Source organism: Canis lupus, chromosome 5 (genome assembly GCF_003254725.2).
Source record: "Canis lupus dingo isolate Sandy chromosome 5, ASM325472v2, whole genome shotgun sequence".
NCBI classification, from domain to species: domain Eukaryota; kingdom Metazoa; phylum Chordata; class Mammalia; order Carnivora; family Canidae; genus Canis; species Canis lupus.
Window position 1 is genome coordinate 64,146,832 of NC_064247.1, and position 17,740 is coordinate 64,164,571.

The 17,740-nt window shown below is 48.7% G+C and overlaps 1 protein-coding gene across 1 annotated transcript in view; it reads right to left on the bottom strand.

Annotated features, from left to right (window-relative positions):
- Positions 1-17,185, bottom strand: part of SPG7 (SPG7 matrix AAA peptidase subunit, paraplegin) — a 38,552-nt gene extending 21,367 nt beyond the window's left edge. Inside the window, exons 1-5 of the mRNA XM_025427127.3 lie at positions 16,967-17,185; positions 14,145-14,247; positions 12,430-12,519; positions 3,396-3,637; positions 907-1,046 (exon numbers count right to left, since the gene is read on the bottom strand). Coding sequence (XP_025282912.1) covers positions 907-1,046; positions 3,396-3,637; positions 12,430-12,519; positions 14,145-14,247; positions 16,967-17,149 — 758 coding nt within the window. The 5' untranslated portion in view covers positions 17,150-17,185. The remainder of the gene's footprint in view (positions 1-906; positions 1,047-3,395; positions 3,638-12,429; positions 12,520-14,144; positions 14,248-16,966) is intronic.
- Positions 17,186-17,740: the final 555 nt, after the last annotated feature.

Genomic DNA, 17,740 nt, shown 5'->3' on the forward strand with positions numbered 1-17,740 from the left:
TCTCTCAGTCTCTTTCTCTCAAATACATGAATTAAATAATAATAATTATCATTATAAAGCAGGCCACCAGTTTTGGTTTGTAAGGCAAAATAAGCAGAGCAGTAAAAAAAGTAAACCCTAGGGTACCAGCCATACCTCCTGCCATTCCCTACAGTACACCAGCCCTGGAGCCCTGTGCCTTCAGGAGAGACCTGTCATTTTTCAGGAGTGCCTGCCAGTCACTGGCATCCCACATTTTCTGAGTGTGGGCATATCTCCATGAGTCAACAGTGAACCTCTGCCCATGAGTTCCAGCCAGTTGGCCCCAGCATGCTGTTAAATACCCCTGGGACTCTTGTGAATTACTGTGCTCCACTAAGGGAGACTGGCAGGTCCCAGGGGCCTAACCGGGTCCCCATTTCCATCTGCCACACAGAAGCAAGAATTTCTTTTCCTTTTTTTTTATATTTATTTATTCATGAGGGGGGCAGGGCAGAGACACAGGCAGAGGGAGAAGCAGGCTCCATGCAGGGAACCCTATGCAGGACATGATCCCGGGTCTCCAGGATCACGCCCTGAGCTCAAGGTGGCGCTAAACCGCTGAGCCACGGGGGCTGCCCAGAAGCAAGAATTTCTATTGGACGTCCCTGCTACTCCCCTTTCTGTTTCCCCGTTTGTACAAGATGGCAGCCCCACAATGCGCTGAATTAAGAACTGTCAGAGACAACTAAACAAAGTGAAAGACTCACCAACAGGCCCACGGACGCCCCCTCCCCCACCATGTGTGGTCACTGGCTCACACACTTACACTCCCACACGAGGGCTGCTTTACTGTAGGCCAAGCCAGTGTGAGATGTTTGTGGTTTGTTATCACATTACAAAGACAAGCCTGGTTTAGTTCAAGAGCCAAAACAATGACCAACATACTTTCCAAAGAATCCTGTCCGCTTATAGGAAACCGGAATCCTGTCCTTGCCTTCAATATTTAGCATGTCTTCAGCAGCTCGGAGCTTCTCCTCAAATCTGTCGATGTTTGCCACCTGCATCCGGTACATCAAGGCCAGCCGCTGGGGGCAGAGAGCAGAGGCAGTGCAGGTGACAAACAGGTCAGCTGAGGACAGCCTTTAGACACAGTATTCACACCCTGCAGGGCTCCAGAGGGCAGCAACCTCTATCTGCCATTCAGAATCCTTTTCCAGATCACAATGACAACAAATTCTCAACACATGTGCTGGCTCTACTTTCACTAACAGGTGCATTTTAAGAAAATGGAGGGTGGGCCTTATGCTTTAAACTCATCACCCAGCCTCAGCTGTGCATGCAGAGCACAGAGACACATGACAGACATGAGGTACTTGCTGGGTTGTAGGCAACCCACCAAGACAAGAAACACAGGTTTGCTGCTTGACCGTTGGCTAAATCTAAAATTCAGCGGTGGATTTCTCTCTTTCTCAGTAAACCTTTCTCGGGTAGAGAAAGGGCTCAGGGAGAGTGAGCAGGTAAAGTATCTTGAAGTGACATCACTGCCTCCTCCAGGGGTACAAGCTTCACTGAGAGGAGGCTCCATAGCAAGCCAGACATCCACACTGGGTCCCCCAATCCCTTTTCTGTGAGCTGACCTGAGTCACCCAGCAAGAGGCCATTCTGATGATCTCCATTGGCCTGGACAGCATCATACCAGTCCTGTATCATTCTCCTAAGGACCTGGTCCAAATGCTTCTTAGAATTAAGCTGTCCCGGGATCCCTGGGTGGCGCAGCAGTTTGGCGCCCGCCTTTGGCCCAGGGCGCGATCCTGGAGACCCAGGATGGAGTCCCACATCGGGCTCCCGGTGCTTGGAGCCTGCTTCTCCCTCTGCCTGTGTCTCTGCCTCTCTCTCTCTCTCCGTGTGACTATCATGAATAAATAAATTTAAAAAGAAAAAATTAAAAAAAAAAAAAAAAGAATTAAGCTGTCCCATACTCAGCTTCTAAATACACTGTGCAATCTACATGGAGCAACCAGATACTCCTCTTGCTCTTAAGAGCCTCAGAAGATTCCTTGTGGAATGAGCGGCTGGCCAGGCTGCATGTCACAGGGTCACAGGCCAGATGGGAGAAGCAGATGGGGGTACCCACCAGCCAAAACACACTGATCGTAGTCTGCATGGGAACACCTGGTAGCCTCAGTTGCTTAAATAACCTAATAGACCTCTAAACGCCTGATCTGGACTTTACACATGCCTCTGTCACTCAAACACCTGCCTGGCCATGTAAATAGAACAGAAAAAACTAGCAATGATCTTTTTATGCCAGGTGCCAAGAGCAAAATGTCTGATTCCAGAAGCCAAATCAACTCCCATGTCTTTTCTTTGTTGGGGCCTGGACCATCCACTTGCTTCTGCAAGGTCACCCAGGTAACCTAGTACACAGGGCCGGGAGAAGCCTGTCATCCCCAACTAAGTTACAAGCTCTTGTAAACTGACAACCAGCTGCAAACAAGGTGCTTGGCACTCAGCCCTATCCAGAACCCAAGCAGGAGCTGGGGTATTAAAAGGGCATGCTCTGAAGCAACCCTGATGCTGTTGTAAGGGACAGAGCACTACACCCAAGAGTACACCCGTGCTCCACCAGAGCGGAGTTAAGTCCACATTGGACATCATTAAAAAAGGAGTCTCCCATCATTTAAAAAAAGGAGACTACAGAAACATGACAACTAAATACAATTCATGGTCCTTGATGGGACCCTGGATTAAAAATACTAATAAGGGTGCCTGGGTGGCTCAGTGGATTAAGCATCCCACTCTTAATTTCAGGGTCATGAGTTCAAGTCCCACACTGGCCTCCACACTGGTGGAGCCTACTTAAAAAAATAATAAAATAAAATACTAATAAAACAGTTCTTAATGTCACTATAGAGATGACTAGGGAAAAGGATCAGGAAAAATGCTTCAAAAGATATTCTCGCATCACTATCTTTCCTGGGCCTCCCAGCAGTGTGGTTACAGGGTAAGGAGGACAGTTTAAAAATCCCACAGCAGGTTTTTAGTCAGCTTCTGGGGCCCAGTGCCCCTACTCCTGATGCCCAGCCCTCTTCCTGGGACCAAATCCTACCTTCCTGACCCCTCCTCTGGTGAGCATTCGGGAGCCTCCCGGGGGACCTGAGGTGGGGAGGTGAAGGGGTCCTGCTAACTTGCTCTTCCCTCCTCTTGAGGGACAGGCCTCTGACCCCACCTCTTAGCCACCCTCACCGTGCCCCAGAGAATCTCCTGGACACTCCCCAGCAGCTCCCAAAGCTGCACTGGGTGCTCATCTACAGCCAGCAACAGACCCAGGTGTCCTCAGGGCCACAGCTGCAGGCCCCCAAGACCCCCCCTCCAATTCCAGCTTGTCTCAGGGCAGTGGGGACAGAATAAAAAGGAGCTCTGCCCTGACTCACAGGCCGCCCGAACACCACAGCTCCAGGGTGCAGATACACTTCCACCACGTCGCTCTCCGGCACCACCTGCACGCGCTGTACCTCACCCTTGGCCAGCATCTCGTGGACAAAATCATTCCAGGAAATGTTGCCTCCGCTGGTGCTGAGTGCGTTCAGCAGGCTCATGACCACAGCGATGACAAACAAAGTGCGCAGCCGCTCGCGGTACATCTGGTCCTCTCTCTCCTTGCGTCTCCTCTCCTCTGCAAGCAGGGCAACCGGGGGAGCATCAGACACAGGCTGCAGGCAGGGCATCAGGACAGCCCAGCCACAAGAAGGCCAACCAAGCCTGCTGGCCAACTTCCAACAGGTGATTCGAGCCACACACCATTGCCTGAGGTCCCGTCTACTCAGAATCAAAAGCTTCCTATCTCCACAGTACGCCCCCCACCACAGGCACACTGGACCCCCTGACCTGGCAGGATCATGAAGGATGTATGTGGCACACATGCAAGTTATTAATAACAATGAAACACATTTTACCACAGTCTGCCATCCCCTGCCCAACAGCCACCTATCCTGAACCTGTTCATTTGAAAATAGTACATTTAAAAAGTTTAGTCTAAAAAAATAATCATAATAATAATAAAAAAATAAAAAGTTTAGTCTGTGGACCTATGGTGGGGACCACTTAATTCAAGATTGTTCCCAAAGACCAAGTGTTTATCCAAACCATTAGCTAAATTCCCACCCCCCCCCCCCATCACATTATTCAGTTACTCATGCCCTTCTTAGGGTATAGACTGCATCATGCCCAGTTCTTGGGGAGGGTGGCAGACAGACAGGAAACTCAGCCCCTGACCTTAGGGACAGACACCCAGGGAGGTAGTAGCGCATGGAGGCTGAAGGCTGACATTACAGGCGAGTAGCACCGGGCATACGGAACCGGGAGAAGCAGCAATCAGCATGGCCACCACTGGGAGGACTGGGGGGACACTGAGGATCACAGGAGTCACCTCCCTCAGGGCCAGAGCACAGACGGGAGGGTCCTGCTTACAGCCACCAAAGGTTGGGCCACAGTCTTCCTCCCAAACCAGCCAGATAAGCCCCTGCCCTGCTGAGGATAGAGGGTGTTCTCTGCATCTCATTTACATGATGTGCCCTATCACCTCACTGACCTGCCCAGCCCAGTCCTTAGAAGCACCAGGTACCTGCAGTGACACACCAAGAGGCCTGGACTACTGTCAGGGCCATCCTCCCAACACTCCATCCAGACCTCATCAGATCTGTCATTATGTACAGTCCCTCACCAGTCCTGCCCAAGACAGCCCTGCCATATCTTAACAACCAAAGCTTCTACCATTTACTTCTCCTGCCTGCACAGACAGAAGCATCCACTCAGGGAAGAGCAGAGACCTGGTTACAGGAGCAGGAGGGCCCCACACAGACATGGGGCTCAGCTCAAGCTATACGTGTGATCACTTCTCCAAAGACAAGATCACAGCTGGAATTCAGTATCCACCCACTTCCCTCGGCCCTACCTACAGGTGTACCATCCACAAACACACTGGCTTCCTCTCTATCAGTTTAGAGGAACTGAAAAGCATTTTAAATCAGCTTAAAAATGCAAAATGAATCTTACAGAGAAACCTGTGTCAGCAATCATTCTGAAAACGTGAAAGCACATTTCACGTGTTACGTGATATGGTACCGGACTATAAGAGCAAATTTAATATTTATAGCACATAGTAACAACAAGCAACAAAATGAAGGTACCATTTGTCTTGGAAAGCAAATTTATGTTCTCAGGTGAGTAGGTAATTATTTAGAAACCATTTAATTTTCTATTAGTCTATTTAACCCTCAGTCTTGTGTTCTAATTAACAAAGTTGACAGTCATCAACTGTCAACTAAAACAAGTTGGCAAGCCACGTGACACTGGATCAGCAGGATGAAAGTCTCTCTGTCAGAAACTCTGCATGATAGATAGGATCCGAGACCCTGAAATTGTGCGCACATCCCCAAGCTCCTGGCCAGTGGCTGCAGTCCACAAACCACTGGCAGGCTATGTGGCAACAATGAGTTTCCTCACTGCTCTGCCTGCCACAACATCACATCCATACAGAAAAGGGCTTGCAGCAATTCTACAACTCACACACATCTGTTTGCAGAATGTGAACCAGATCTATGATTTTTAAAAGATATGGCTTAGGGATCCCTGGGTGGCGCAGCGGTTTAGCGCCTGCCTTTGGCCCAGGGCGCGATCCTGGAGACCCAGGATCGAATCCCACGTCGGGCTCCCGCTGCATGGAGCCTGCTTCTCCCTCTGCCTGTGTCTCTGCCTCTCTCTCTCTCTGTGACTATCATAAGTAAATAAATAAAAAAAATAAATAAAATAAAAATAAAAGATATGGCTTGGTTTCATTTATTTAAAAAACGTTTCATCTATTTTTTCAAGTAATCTCTATACCCAATGTGGGGCTTAAAGCCACAAACCTGAGATCAAGAGTCACATGTTCCACCACGTCAGCCAGGAACCCCAGATATGGATTGATTTTTTTTTTTTAAGATTTTATTTATTTGGGACGCCTGGGTGGTTCAGCAGTTAAGCGTCTGCCTTCAGCTCAGGGAGTGATCCTGGAGTCCCAGGATTGAGTCCCACATCAGGCTCCATGCATGGAACCTGCTTCTCCCTCTGCCTGTGTCTCTGCCCCCCGCTCTCTCTCTCTCTGTGTCTCTCATGAATAAATAAAATCTTAAAAAACTATATTTTATTTATTTATTCATGAGAGAGAGAGAGAGAGAGAGAGAGAGAGAGAGAGAGGCGTAGAGACATAGGCATAGAGAGAAGCAGGCTCCATGCAGGGAGCCCGACGTGGGACTCGATTCCAGGTCTCCAGGATCACGCCCTGAGCTGAAGGCAGACGCTCAACCACTGAGCCACCCAGGCGTCCCTGGCTTGGTTTTAAAATAATAGACAGCTCTGCACTTTTTTGTAAGAATTTCAAAATAAAACAACAGCTTGGATTTAGGTTACAATAAACACCTCTTCTTCCTTCACAAAAATCCAACCTTTTTTGGGGCACCTGGGTGGCTTAGTAGGTTAAGCATCTGCCTTTGGCTCAGATCATGATCCCGGGGTCCTGGGATCGAGCTCTCTCTCTCTCTCTCCTCTTTCTCTCTCAAATAAATAAAACCTTTAAAAAATAAATCCAACCCTTTTCAAATAAAAACCAGCCAGACAGGGATGCCTGGGTGGCTCAGTAACTGAGCGACAGCCTTTCAGCTCTGGGCGATCCCAGAGTTCCGGGATTGAGTCCCACATTGAGCTTCCTGCATGGAGCCTGCTTCTCCTCCCTCTGCCTATGTCTCTGCCTCTCTCTCTGTCTCTTGTGAATAAACAAATAAAATCTTAAAAAAAAAAAAAAATACCAGCCAGATGTTCTGACACACATGGAACTGGCCCTGTCGGCCTGTTTCAGGGAAAAGGGTCTGCCTGACCAGGCCCGGAGACTGCATACCTCATTATTAGAGGGCTCTCCAGGCTAAGGAGCAGGGAGGTCCCAACCCAGAGTGGAACCTACTCTGAAGCTCCAGGACGGTTCACTGAGGTCAGGTTATAACTGTTTGCATGTTTCAATAGAACTCATATTCTGGCTTCTGAGCCCAAATCACCCTGGGTACCAGGGAGATGGAGCGGCACCCCCCTCCAGATAGGACCTCACAGAGAGGGCTGTACCAGCAGCAGATATCTGGTCATGTGCTTTGTCCATTTGCGCTAACCCAGGCCCACAAGATGCAGAGAACTGGCCCTGCACACGCTGTCAAGGGGTATGAATGAATAAGCCCTCCTGAAAGCTATTTGGCTGAGTGTGTCAGAAGCCACAGAAAACACCGTTCCCTTAACTCACTAACTGTACTTCTGAAACTTCAGCCCAAGGAAATCCAATGTAAAAACACACCAGGCGGGCTCAGTCAGTGGAACCTGCAACTCTTCATCTCAGACTCATGGATTTGAGCCTCACATTGGGTGTAGAGGTTACTGAAAAACAAATCTTAAAAAAAAAAGCAGACAAAAACCCCACATATCTGTGGCGTTGGTCAGGAATGAAATTATGAGGGCCAGTCTGAGAAAGACAAAAGAGGACCGGTAAAGGAAGATGCAGGTATGAGACAGAGGATTGGCTACATGAAAGTAAGATGTTTGAGGTCTGAGATAAAACAAAATCTGACCCTCAGATTCTAACCAGAAAATGGTCTCTCATCACTCTCGATGTAGAAGACCTCTCCTGTCCCTGGAAGACCCCCTTCCTCCACTGCATCCGACAGCATCTGTGAAGACAGCCCTCAGGTGCTTTGCTCCCTGTGGTGCACATCTACTTTGGCATCTGACACAAAGAACAGGCTTGGAGAGAGCCAAGGACTAAGCCCAGGAAACACTGCTGCCTCCTGGCCACCCGACTGTCCACCCACTGGACAGAACTCCCAGAAACTCTGGTGCCAAAAATCTCTCTTAGGGGGATGGCATCTATCACTACTAGGGTGCCTTGCATCACCCACCCGTAGATAGGTCAGTAACCAACACGCCTGAGTTCCAGGGAGACAGCTACCAGAGCTGCCCCAGGCTTTCAGTCCAGAAATCCTTCTAGGAGAACTTATTCCCACTAACCCTGAACATATGCACTGCAGTGAGAAGCTTCTAAGGATCACGGTGACAATCCAGTTCTATCCAACAGTCATCTGGTGCTGGTCCTGACCCAGATGGAGAGGCAACTCCACAGCATACTCAGGGTGTTCTCAATTCTCAGGGACATGAGGCACTAACATAAAAGTTGTCTGGAAATTCCAGCAACTGCTTTTTCAGCTAAACTTTTTATTTCGCGATACTGTAGATTTTATGCATATTCATAAGCAGTAATAAAAAACTGGGGGGATCCCTGGGTGGCGCAGCGGTTTGGCGCCTGCCTTTGGCCCAGGGCGCGATCCTGGAGACCCGGGATCGAGTCCCACGTCAGGCTCCCGGTGCATGGAGCCTGCTTCTCCCTCTGCCTATGTCTCTACCTCTCTCTCTCTCTCTGTGACTATCATAAATAAATAAAAAAAAAAAATTAAAAAAAAAAAAAAACTATCCTTTGACCGGTTGCTTCCAGCAGTAACTTTTTTTTTTTTTAAGATTTTATTTATTTATTCATGATAGACATAGAGAAAGAGAGAGAAAGAGAGAAAGAGAAAGAGAGAGAGGCAGAGACACAGGCAGAGGGAGAAGCAGGCTCCATGCCGGGAGCCCGACATGGGACTCGATCCCAGGACTCCAGGATCACACCCTGGACCAAAGGCAGGCGCCAAACCACTGAGCCACCCAGGGAGCCCCAGCAGTAACTTTTTACAAACCGGACAGTGACACAGCTCCTGGCCCTATGCAGACCACTCCAGCTGACACGTGCTCTTATGTGTGTGTTAGTTTTGTGCACTTTTTAAAAAGAGAGTAGGGTAAAATATTTCTTTTTTGTAAGTAACCTCCGACCCCCAGCATGGGGCTTGAACTCACAATCCCGAGATCAAGACTTGCCTGCTCCACAGACTGAGCCAGCCAGGCGCCCTATCCTGTGTACTTTTACCAGATATCCACTGCCAGTGAAGATATACAGGCGTTCCATCCCACGAGGGCTGCCCAGAGCCTAGGCCCTGCCAACATAATCTGCTTGCCACCTCTGCAACTGTCCCTGGAGAATGTTCTATAAATGGGAACCATATCGTAAACAATCTTTCGGGATTGGCTCTTTTCATTCAAGAGTGTCAGCAGGGGCACGTGGGTGGCTCAGTTGGTGAAGTGTCTGCCTTCTGCTCAAGTCATGATCCCAGGGTCCTGGGATGGAGCCCCATGTTGGGCTCCCTGCTCTGAGTCCCTCCCAGACTCCCTGAGGAGTCTGCTTCTGCTTCTGCTTCTCCCTCTCCTCTCCTCACCTCCCCCACTCATGCTTGCTCTCAAGTAAATAAATAAAAATCTTAAAAAAAAAAAAAAAAAAAACTCTCAGCAGGTCTGAGGATAAGAAACTGAGCTGTGCCTCCTGTATGCAGTCAGGTTATAGGACCTTCCAGGCGAAACTAATAAATAGACAAATCACAAAAAGAAGGCAGAGGAGACACACACTAAATGTGTGCAACTGTGTGATGCAGCAAGGGAAGGATTGACATTGACTTTTGCTGCTATTATCCCTTGCACATTACTGGCTGATGGTGCTGTGACAGGGAGCACTTGGTAAGCACACAGTCCAGCATCTATGGTGTGCCAAGCAGCCAGTCATTCCTTCAGAAATCAGAATTATCAGCAGAACCAAGCACGTGCCTGAGTAACTGGGTCGCACATGCAAGGCAGGCTGCAAGCCCTCCCTCCACCCACTGCCTCTTCCTTCACAAAACCCTTCATCATTCTTTCTTTCACTTAGGAAGGCCTTTCCCATTTTGAGATACAAAATATTCCCCCAAGTTTTTCCATAATTCTTTTATAGTTCTGCTTTTTAGATTTAATGATTTAATCTATCCAGAATTTATTTTGGTACATGTGATGTAGTCTCTCCCCAAGTAACAGCAACTATTCCAAACCATTTCATACACAATCCTCTTTTCTGCTACTGCGTGAAATGCCACTATAGTGACATATGAATTCTAAGATAAACCACACTCTGCTTCTGGATTTTCTATTTTGTTCCATTAAACTACCTACCTATTACCAGACCAACACATTAATTTGGGGGGAGAAAAAAATTTAAAACAAAAATTTTTTTTAAGATTTAATTTATTTATTCATGAGAGACACTGAGAGAGGCAGAGACATAGGCAAGGGAAGAAGCAAGTTCCCTGCAGGGAGCCCGATGTGGGACTCAATCTCAGGACCCCATGATTACACCCTGAGCCAAAGGCACACGCTCAACCCCTGAGCCACCCAGGTGCCACAGGGGAGAAAAAAAATTTAATATCTATCACTATCACCCTCACTGGCATTTGTTTTTCAAAATCCTATAAATTTTTTGACGTGCCAAACCCTCATCCTCCACCCCTGAAAACCTTTGAACTCAGAAGCCTTCTGAGGAAGAGCCAAGCTCCCCAGGAGCTCTCTTGGCAAGATACGAGTGACTGCCAGAAGGGATGCCCTGTGAAGCCTGAAATCAGGAATGTCTAAACTGAACCCAAACAATGGCCACAGGTTTCCAGGAGCTAAGATCTGTTCCTAAAGAGCTGGAAATTGTGGGGGCACCTGGCTGGCTTAGGCGGTGGAATGTGCAACTCTCGATCTTAGGGTCATGAGTTTGAGCCCCCCTTTGGGCATAGAGATTACTTTAAAAATAATAATAATAAAAATAAAATAAGTAAAGCAAAACAAAATCAGCACCTAAATATGAGGGATTTCCTTGACAAGACAACCATATCTCTACCTGTGTGTCCTTCTGGAGACTCTGCACAGGACAGGCATCTGATATCCTCGTGTATAAAAAGGGGACAATACCAGGGCAATTATGGGGAGAGAATTAATTGAAAAGATGTATTAATCACTTAGTACAGGGGATCCCTGGGTGGCGCAGCAGTTTGGCGCCTGCCTTTGGCCCAGGGCGCGATCCTGGAGACCTGGGATCGAATCTCACGTCGGGCTCCCGGTGCATGGAGCCTGCCTCTCCCTCTGCCTATGTCTCTGCCTCTCTCTCTCTGTGTGACTATAATAAATTTTTAAAAAAAATTTTTAAAAATAAAAAAATAAAAATAAAAAATCACTTAGTACAGTGCTGAGCACACTCCGGACATTGCTGTAGTTGGCAGTTTCCATTGTCATTAGCTCCAAGCAGCCAGCTTTTACTTTAGGGTCAATTTGGTTGAAACTGACCTTTTTTCCCCATCACCCCTTTGCCTGATCAGAGTCCTAATTCTGTAGCAGATGAGACTCAGGATTTTTTTTAAGATTTTTATTTATTTATTCATGAGAGACACAGAAAGAGGCAGAGACAGGAGAAGCAGGCTCCGTGCAAGGAGCCCGATATGGGAGTCAATCCTGAGACTCCAGGATCAAGCCCTGAGCCAAAGGGAGATGCTCAACCACTGAGCCACTCAGGTGTCCCAAGACTCAAGATTTTCAAGTGAGGTTGTTGTGAACTGGGGCTATAGCAGGGGCCAACTGGCACAGAGTGGTCACTCACACAGGATAGCGACATGTCCCACTCCTTGCTCAAGACCACGCACTGAGGGATCCCTGGGTGGCTCAGCGGTTTAGCGCCTGCCTTTGGCCTGGGGTGTGATCCTGGGGTCCTGGGATCAAGTCCCACATCGGGCTCCCTGCATGGAGCCTGCTTCTCCTTCTGCCTGTATCTCTGCCTCTCTCTTTCTCTCTCTGTGTCTCTCAGGAATAAATAAATAAAATCTTAAAAAAAAAAAAAAAAAAAAAAAAAGACCATGCACTGTACCAGCCTTTCTCTGGGGGCTGCTTCTCAAGTCAACACATAATCAGGAGTGTGTGTGGGGTGGGTTCAACTAAGGTGTCCTGGTGCCTTCCTCCCAACCCCAGAACACTTGAGTACAACGCAGATGTGAGATTCACTCTTTCCATGCAGAGAACAGTAACTCTGCCTGCCTTTAGATGTCTGGACCTGACAAGGGACACAGGTGCTGATGGAAACATCTCTAAAAGGACAGGCAGGAAAAGATCCAGTAATCACATTAAAGATTGAGGGTAGGTGTGCTTAGGGTAAGGGAGACACAGGTGCCAGGATTCACTCTACATTTTTAAAAAAATTTTTTGAGAGACAGCCAGGGCAGGGAGAAGGGGCAGAGGGAGAGAGAATCTTAAGCAGACTCCTCACTGAGCATGGAGACTGAAGTGGGGCTTGATCCCAGGACCCTGAGGTCATGACCTCAGCCAAAACCAAAATTTGGATGCCTAACTGAATGAGCCCCCCAGGCGCCCTTGGGTTCACCCTACTTCTTAGATAGATTTCCTGTTGCTGAGACCAGAATACACATGTGAAGACAGCCAAGGTAGCCATTATTTAAGAAAGTCAAATAGGTATACCTTCATCATCTTCAGGGGTTCTCCCCTTAGATTTATCATTGTCCTTAGTCTTTTGCTTCATCCTGGAGGTGTTAAAATAGCGAGTGCCACCTGTAAGGAATAGGGAACATGTCAACAAGATCTGTCACTACAGGGGAGCATCAGGAGAAGAGTGCATTCTTTAATAACCAAACCAAAACAGAAGCCATCTGAAACCTGCATGCCTAAGATCTAGAAGTTTGTGGTAATCACTCTTAGTATAGTAACTGCTAATTATAGAATAATAAACTACTTCAACCTACAGAATACCTTTGTAATTCAAATTAGCAATGCAAAGGAAAAAAACTTATGACCATATACTGAGCAAGTCTCATGAGTTTGGTGGAGAACAACCCCTTCTATACACACAGTCACTTTATTTTTTTTTCAGTCACTTTAAATGAATTTAAACAAATGAGCAACATGGTGGTTTGACATGTGCAGCAGCAACAGCAACCCAGTGGCCACCATCACCAAGACACAACACTTCTCACATGAAAGGCTCTGTCTTGTCCACTGTCTAATTAAATTAATGTTTAAAAGGAGAGGAAAGAGGGCAGCCCTGGTGGCGCAGCGGTTTAGTGCCGCCTACAGCCCGGGGTGTGATCCTGGAGACGCGGGATCAAGTCCCACATCAGGGTCCTTGCATGGAGCCTGCTTCTCCCTCTGCCTGTGTCTCTGTCTCTTTCTGTGTGTGCGTGTGTGTCTCTCATGAATAAATAAATAAAATCTTTTAAAAACTAAATAAATAAATAAATAAAAATAAAAGGAGAGGAAAGAGGGACACCTGGGTAGCTCAGTGGTTGAGCATCTGCCTTCGGCTCAGGGCATGATCCTGTGTCCTTGGATCGAGTCCTGCATCAGGCTCCCTGTGAGGAGCCTGCTTCTCCTCCTATGTCTCTGCCTCTCTCTCTCTCTCTCTCTCTCTCTCCTGAATAAATAAAATCTTTAAAAACAAGGAAAAGAAAGTGTCTCACCAACTCTGAGAGCTGTAGGTTTCTTCACAACGTTAAAGGCACCACAAATGAGAACATTTTGATGCCCCTTGACAAGGGCTCAGGCTAGCTAAAGAGTGAAGCGTGTGCCACTGGGTGCCTTATGTGGGCAAACACAGAAGATGAGCGAGTTGATGCCGAGTGGCTCTTCCTGACCACATGTGGGCACCAAGCCACTTACCGTCCTCTAAGAGCTGGAAGACTACACTTCTCCCTATTCCAACTGGATAGAGGGGAAGTAAGATCACGGGTGTCAATCCTGAAGGTCCTAAGTCCTTTTGCCCTAAGATCTCTCCTAAGGATGTCATGGTATCTCACTGAATGATGAAACTGTTAAGAATGAATTACTTGTGACCTATTTGTAGTTGCCTACTGGATATAAACATACAGAGCCACTTTGAAGATCCTTACTAGACCTTCTTGCAGCTGGCTAGAGAACACGGAAACCCTTGTAAGCAGCCCAATTATTGCTATACGCCAGAATTTAAAATACAGGGAGGGGGATGACTCAAATAAGCACAAGTGGCCTATTCAGACTTTATCTTTGCAAACTTCACTTTAGAGCATCTAAAGTGCTCACATTACACAGAAGCCAAATTCCTCTGAGTGATTTTGTTTCTCAGTGTCAAACCAGCCATATCACCCTAATTTATTTATAGATGTCACAGGATGTGCCTATCACCTGTTTCAGAAGATACACACCTAAGAGTTTCCAGAGTCTGACTGGATTCTGGACTAGATGCTGTCTCAACAACAATCCAGTGAGCCCTTCAAAGGTAGGGGTTAGCAGGCACAGCTGCAAACTCTGAAAAGAAACAAAAAACACAGAGGATGGATCACACTAATACCACACCAGAGCAATGTGGACCGAAAATCTGGAGTCTGTAGCAAAATCTCCTCTGAGAACTCAAATATTTATAATGTTTACATTGCCCTGATATATGATCTAAGCATTATTTCAAACTTTCAACATCAAAACAAAAGTGATGCAAGGAAGCCAGTCAAAGAAACATAGAAGGAAAGGCAGGGAGTGCAGACTGCCATTCTGTGCCCTGAGGATCACAGCTCCCTGGAAGGGCTAAGTGGAAGGGAGGGCCCAGAGCCCTTACACCTGACCTCTCCAGACAATGCTCCTTGCAGAACATTTTCAGGAACTATAGGGGGTTACTAGTCTGTCTTTCTGAAGTTCTGCTTTCAAGATGAGCATTTTCCCACTTGTGTTTTATGCCAAGGTCAATGATCCAATTTAATTTTTTTATCTCTTTGTTGGCACTTTCTTCATTTGTTTTATTTCTTTGTTTTTAATTTTTTCCTTAGCTCATCTCTGCCCTGCTATCAAGGAAAGTAATACCCCGGGGTGCCTGAGTGGCTCATTCGGTAAAGTGTCTGCCTTCAGCTCAGATCAGGATCCTGGGGTCCTGGGATGGAGCCCCACATCAGGTTCCCTGCTCAGTGGGGAGGTTTCTCCCTATGCTCCCCGCTTGTGCTCGCTCTCACTCTAATAAACAAAATATTAAAAATAAAGTAATATCCTGCTCAATGTTTTTGGGTAGCAAGCACATTCCATGTAATTTCCTGTTAGCAACAGGAAGAACATTCCTCATCTATAGTTATTGTCCCACTTAATTAAAACTACTACACCTGGCTCAGTGATGACTGAGTTCAGGAGTCCTATAAGGAGTAGACACAGAATGTAGACTGGGCCTAATAAACGAGTATCATGAATTTGAAAGATATAAAAATTTAAAAATTGTCATTCTCTAAAGTCAGATCCAAACAGTTTGTTTAACCCAGGTTACTTAAGTTTACTTCTGTTACAGCCACTGGTGAGGGAGCCTGCGGAGATTCCACAATATGTGAATTTCCTACTTCAGCCTTTCCTTTCATAGAATAAGCATGGGGTCAGACTAAAGACAATATTAATTATGATTTTCCTTTTCAATAGAACTAAAAGTAGAAAGGAAAAAAGTGTAATACATCTATACGTCCCTCAGGTTCAGGCTCGGGAGGAACAACCAGTGATCTACAATAGAACTATAATACAAACGGGTCTTCAAGTTACGGTAAAAAAGAACAATAATAAATTATGACCTCAAGTATGTTAAGCTCCTAAGAAAGGACTGGAAGAAAAAGCAGCCAAGATGGCACTAGAGCTTGGGATCCTTGTTTCTAGGTAGAGGTCACTTGAGCAGATCCTGAAGCACAGCCCTCACTTAAGGGTGCTCAATTAGGGGGATCCCTGGGTGGCTCAGCGGTTTGGCGCCTGCCTTTGGCCCAGGGAGCCATCCTGGAGTCCCGGGATCGAGTCCCGAGTCGGGCTCCCGACATGGAGCCTGCTTCTCCCTCCTCCTGTGTCTCTGCCTCTCTCTATCATAATAAATATATCTTTAAAAAAAAAAAAAAAGAGTGCTCAATTAATCCAGGTCCATAACGCCCTCCGCTAGGAGACAAACCTAAGACAGCTGAGGGAGATCTGCTCATACAAAACTGTCCTCCCACTTGAGCGATGGCTAGGTACCATCATCCTCACAACGTCTGTATGTGAGCCAATGGTCAAATAGTTCTCGGTCAAACTCTTACTGGATTCGGTTTTTAAACATTTTTTAAAACTTTATTTTTAAGTAATCTCTACAGCCCACGTGGATGGGGCTCGAACTCATAACCCGAGGATCTAGCCGCTTGCTCCACTGATTGGGCCAGGCATCCCTGGATTCAGTTTGAAGACGCTAGGAAAGTAAGCAAATGGGCAGAAAAAAATCAATACACGAGAAAAGGGCTGGAAAGATGCAGGCTGGGGCCTGTGCGGGGTCTCTTCCAGGGCTGCCCTGGGGTGGGGGGAATGGGGGGACCCGCGGCTAGGTGTTGGCTGGGGGTGAGGAGCTGAGGGGTGAGAGAATGAAGGGTGAGGGGATGCGAGCGTGAGGGGACGAGGGGTAAGGAAATGAAGGGGTGAGGGGATAGGGGGTGAGGGGATGGGGGGTGAGGGGTGAGAGGATGCCTGGGTGAGGGGATGGGGTGAGGGGATGAGGGGTAAGGGAATGAAGGGGTGAGGAGATGGGGGTGAGGGGATGGGGGGCTGAGGGGTGAGAGAATGAGGGGTGAGGGGGATGCGTGGGTGAGGGGATGAGGGGTAAGGGAATGAAGGGATAAGGAAGGCATGAGGGAATGAAAGGGTGAGGGGAGGGGGGTGAGGGGATGGGGCTGAGAGGTGAGAGAATGAGGGTGAGGGGATGCGTGGCTGAGGGGCTGAGGGGATGGGGGTGAGGGGATAAGAGGTAAGGGAATGAAGGGATGAGGGAATGAAGGGGTGAGGGGATGCGTGGGTGAGGGGCTGAGGGGATGGGGGTGAGGGGTAAGGGAGTGGAGGGGTGAGGGGATGCGTGGGTGAGGGCATGGGAGAGGTGAGGGGATGGGGGGGACGTGAGGAGATGGGGGTGGTGAGGGGATGAGGGGTGAGGCTGCGGGAGGGCCCAGCAGCGTGTGGGGCAGGAATGGGCGGTCCCCGACCCCAGGTCGGCGGTTACCTGCTCGGCGTGGTCTCTGGTCCCCACGAGTCGGGTCGGAGGCCTGTGGACGAAGTGGAGGCACCTCCTTCCCGCCCCGGGGGAGAGGCCTAGGGTCCAGCCAGAGCAGGGGCCCCGCAGTCGCCCAGACCCCACAGCAGGGCCCGGGCGAAGAGCTCGCAGCAGCAGGAGAGCGGCCGCCATGTTGGCCCGGAAGCGGCGCCTGCGCAGTGGAGGCCGCGCGAAAGGCGCCTGCGCAGTCGGGGCTGCCCAAGCCGGTTGCCCGCCGTCCACCCGCTGCCGCGCTCCGCCCGTGTTTCCTAGCAGCCTGCGAGGTGCAGCCAGGTCGCAGGGTCACGGGGCGGAGCGGGAGAGCCCGAGGAAACGAGCCCAGAGAGCCGGCGTTCAGACCCCGACCGCCACCGGGGTCCGGGACCCCGGCCTCAGCCACCACCCGGGATCCAAACCCCGGACTCAACCCGGACCCCAGCCTCAGTCTCCATCCCGGACTCGGACTCCGACCCCACGGCCTCAGCCTCCACCGGGGATCCAGACCCCGACCATCTGGGGACCGGGGACCCTGGTCCATCTGTCCGTGTCTTGACCGCAGGGCTTCGCCCTTGCAAGTGCAGCGGTCGGGCCTGGGGTCCAGCCTGGGGCTTAGCGGAGGGAGGGTGGCCTGGAACCCTCGGGTGCCGGGGTCCTTGTCCTAAGAGTGTTTCCTTTCGGATAATCATGGTAACTAGTGACTTTCTGCCAACGGCACGACGAAGTCTGGAAGTGGTGCCCAGCCCC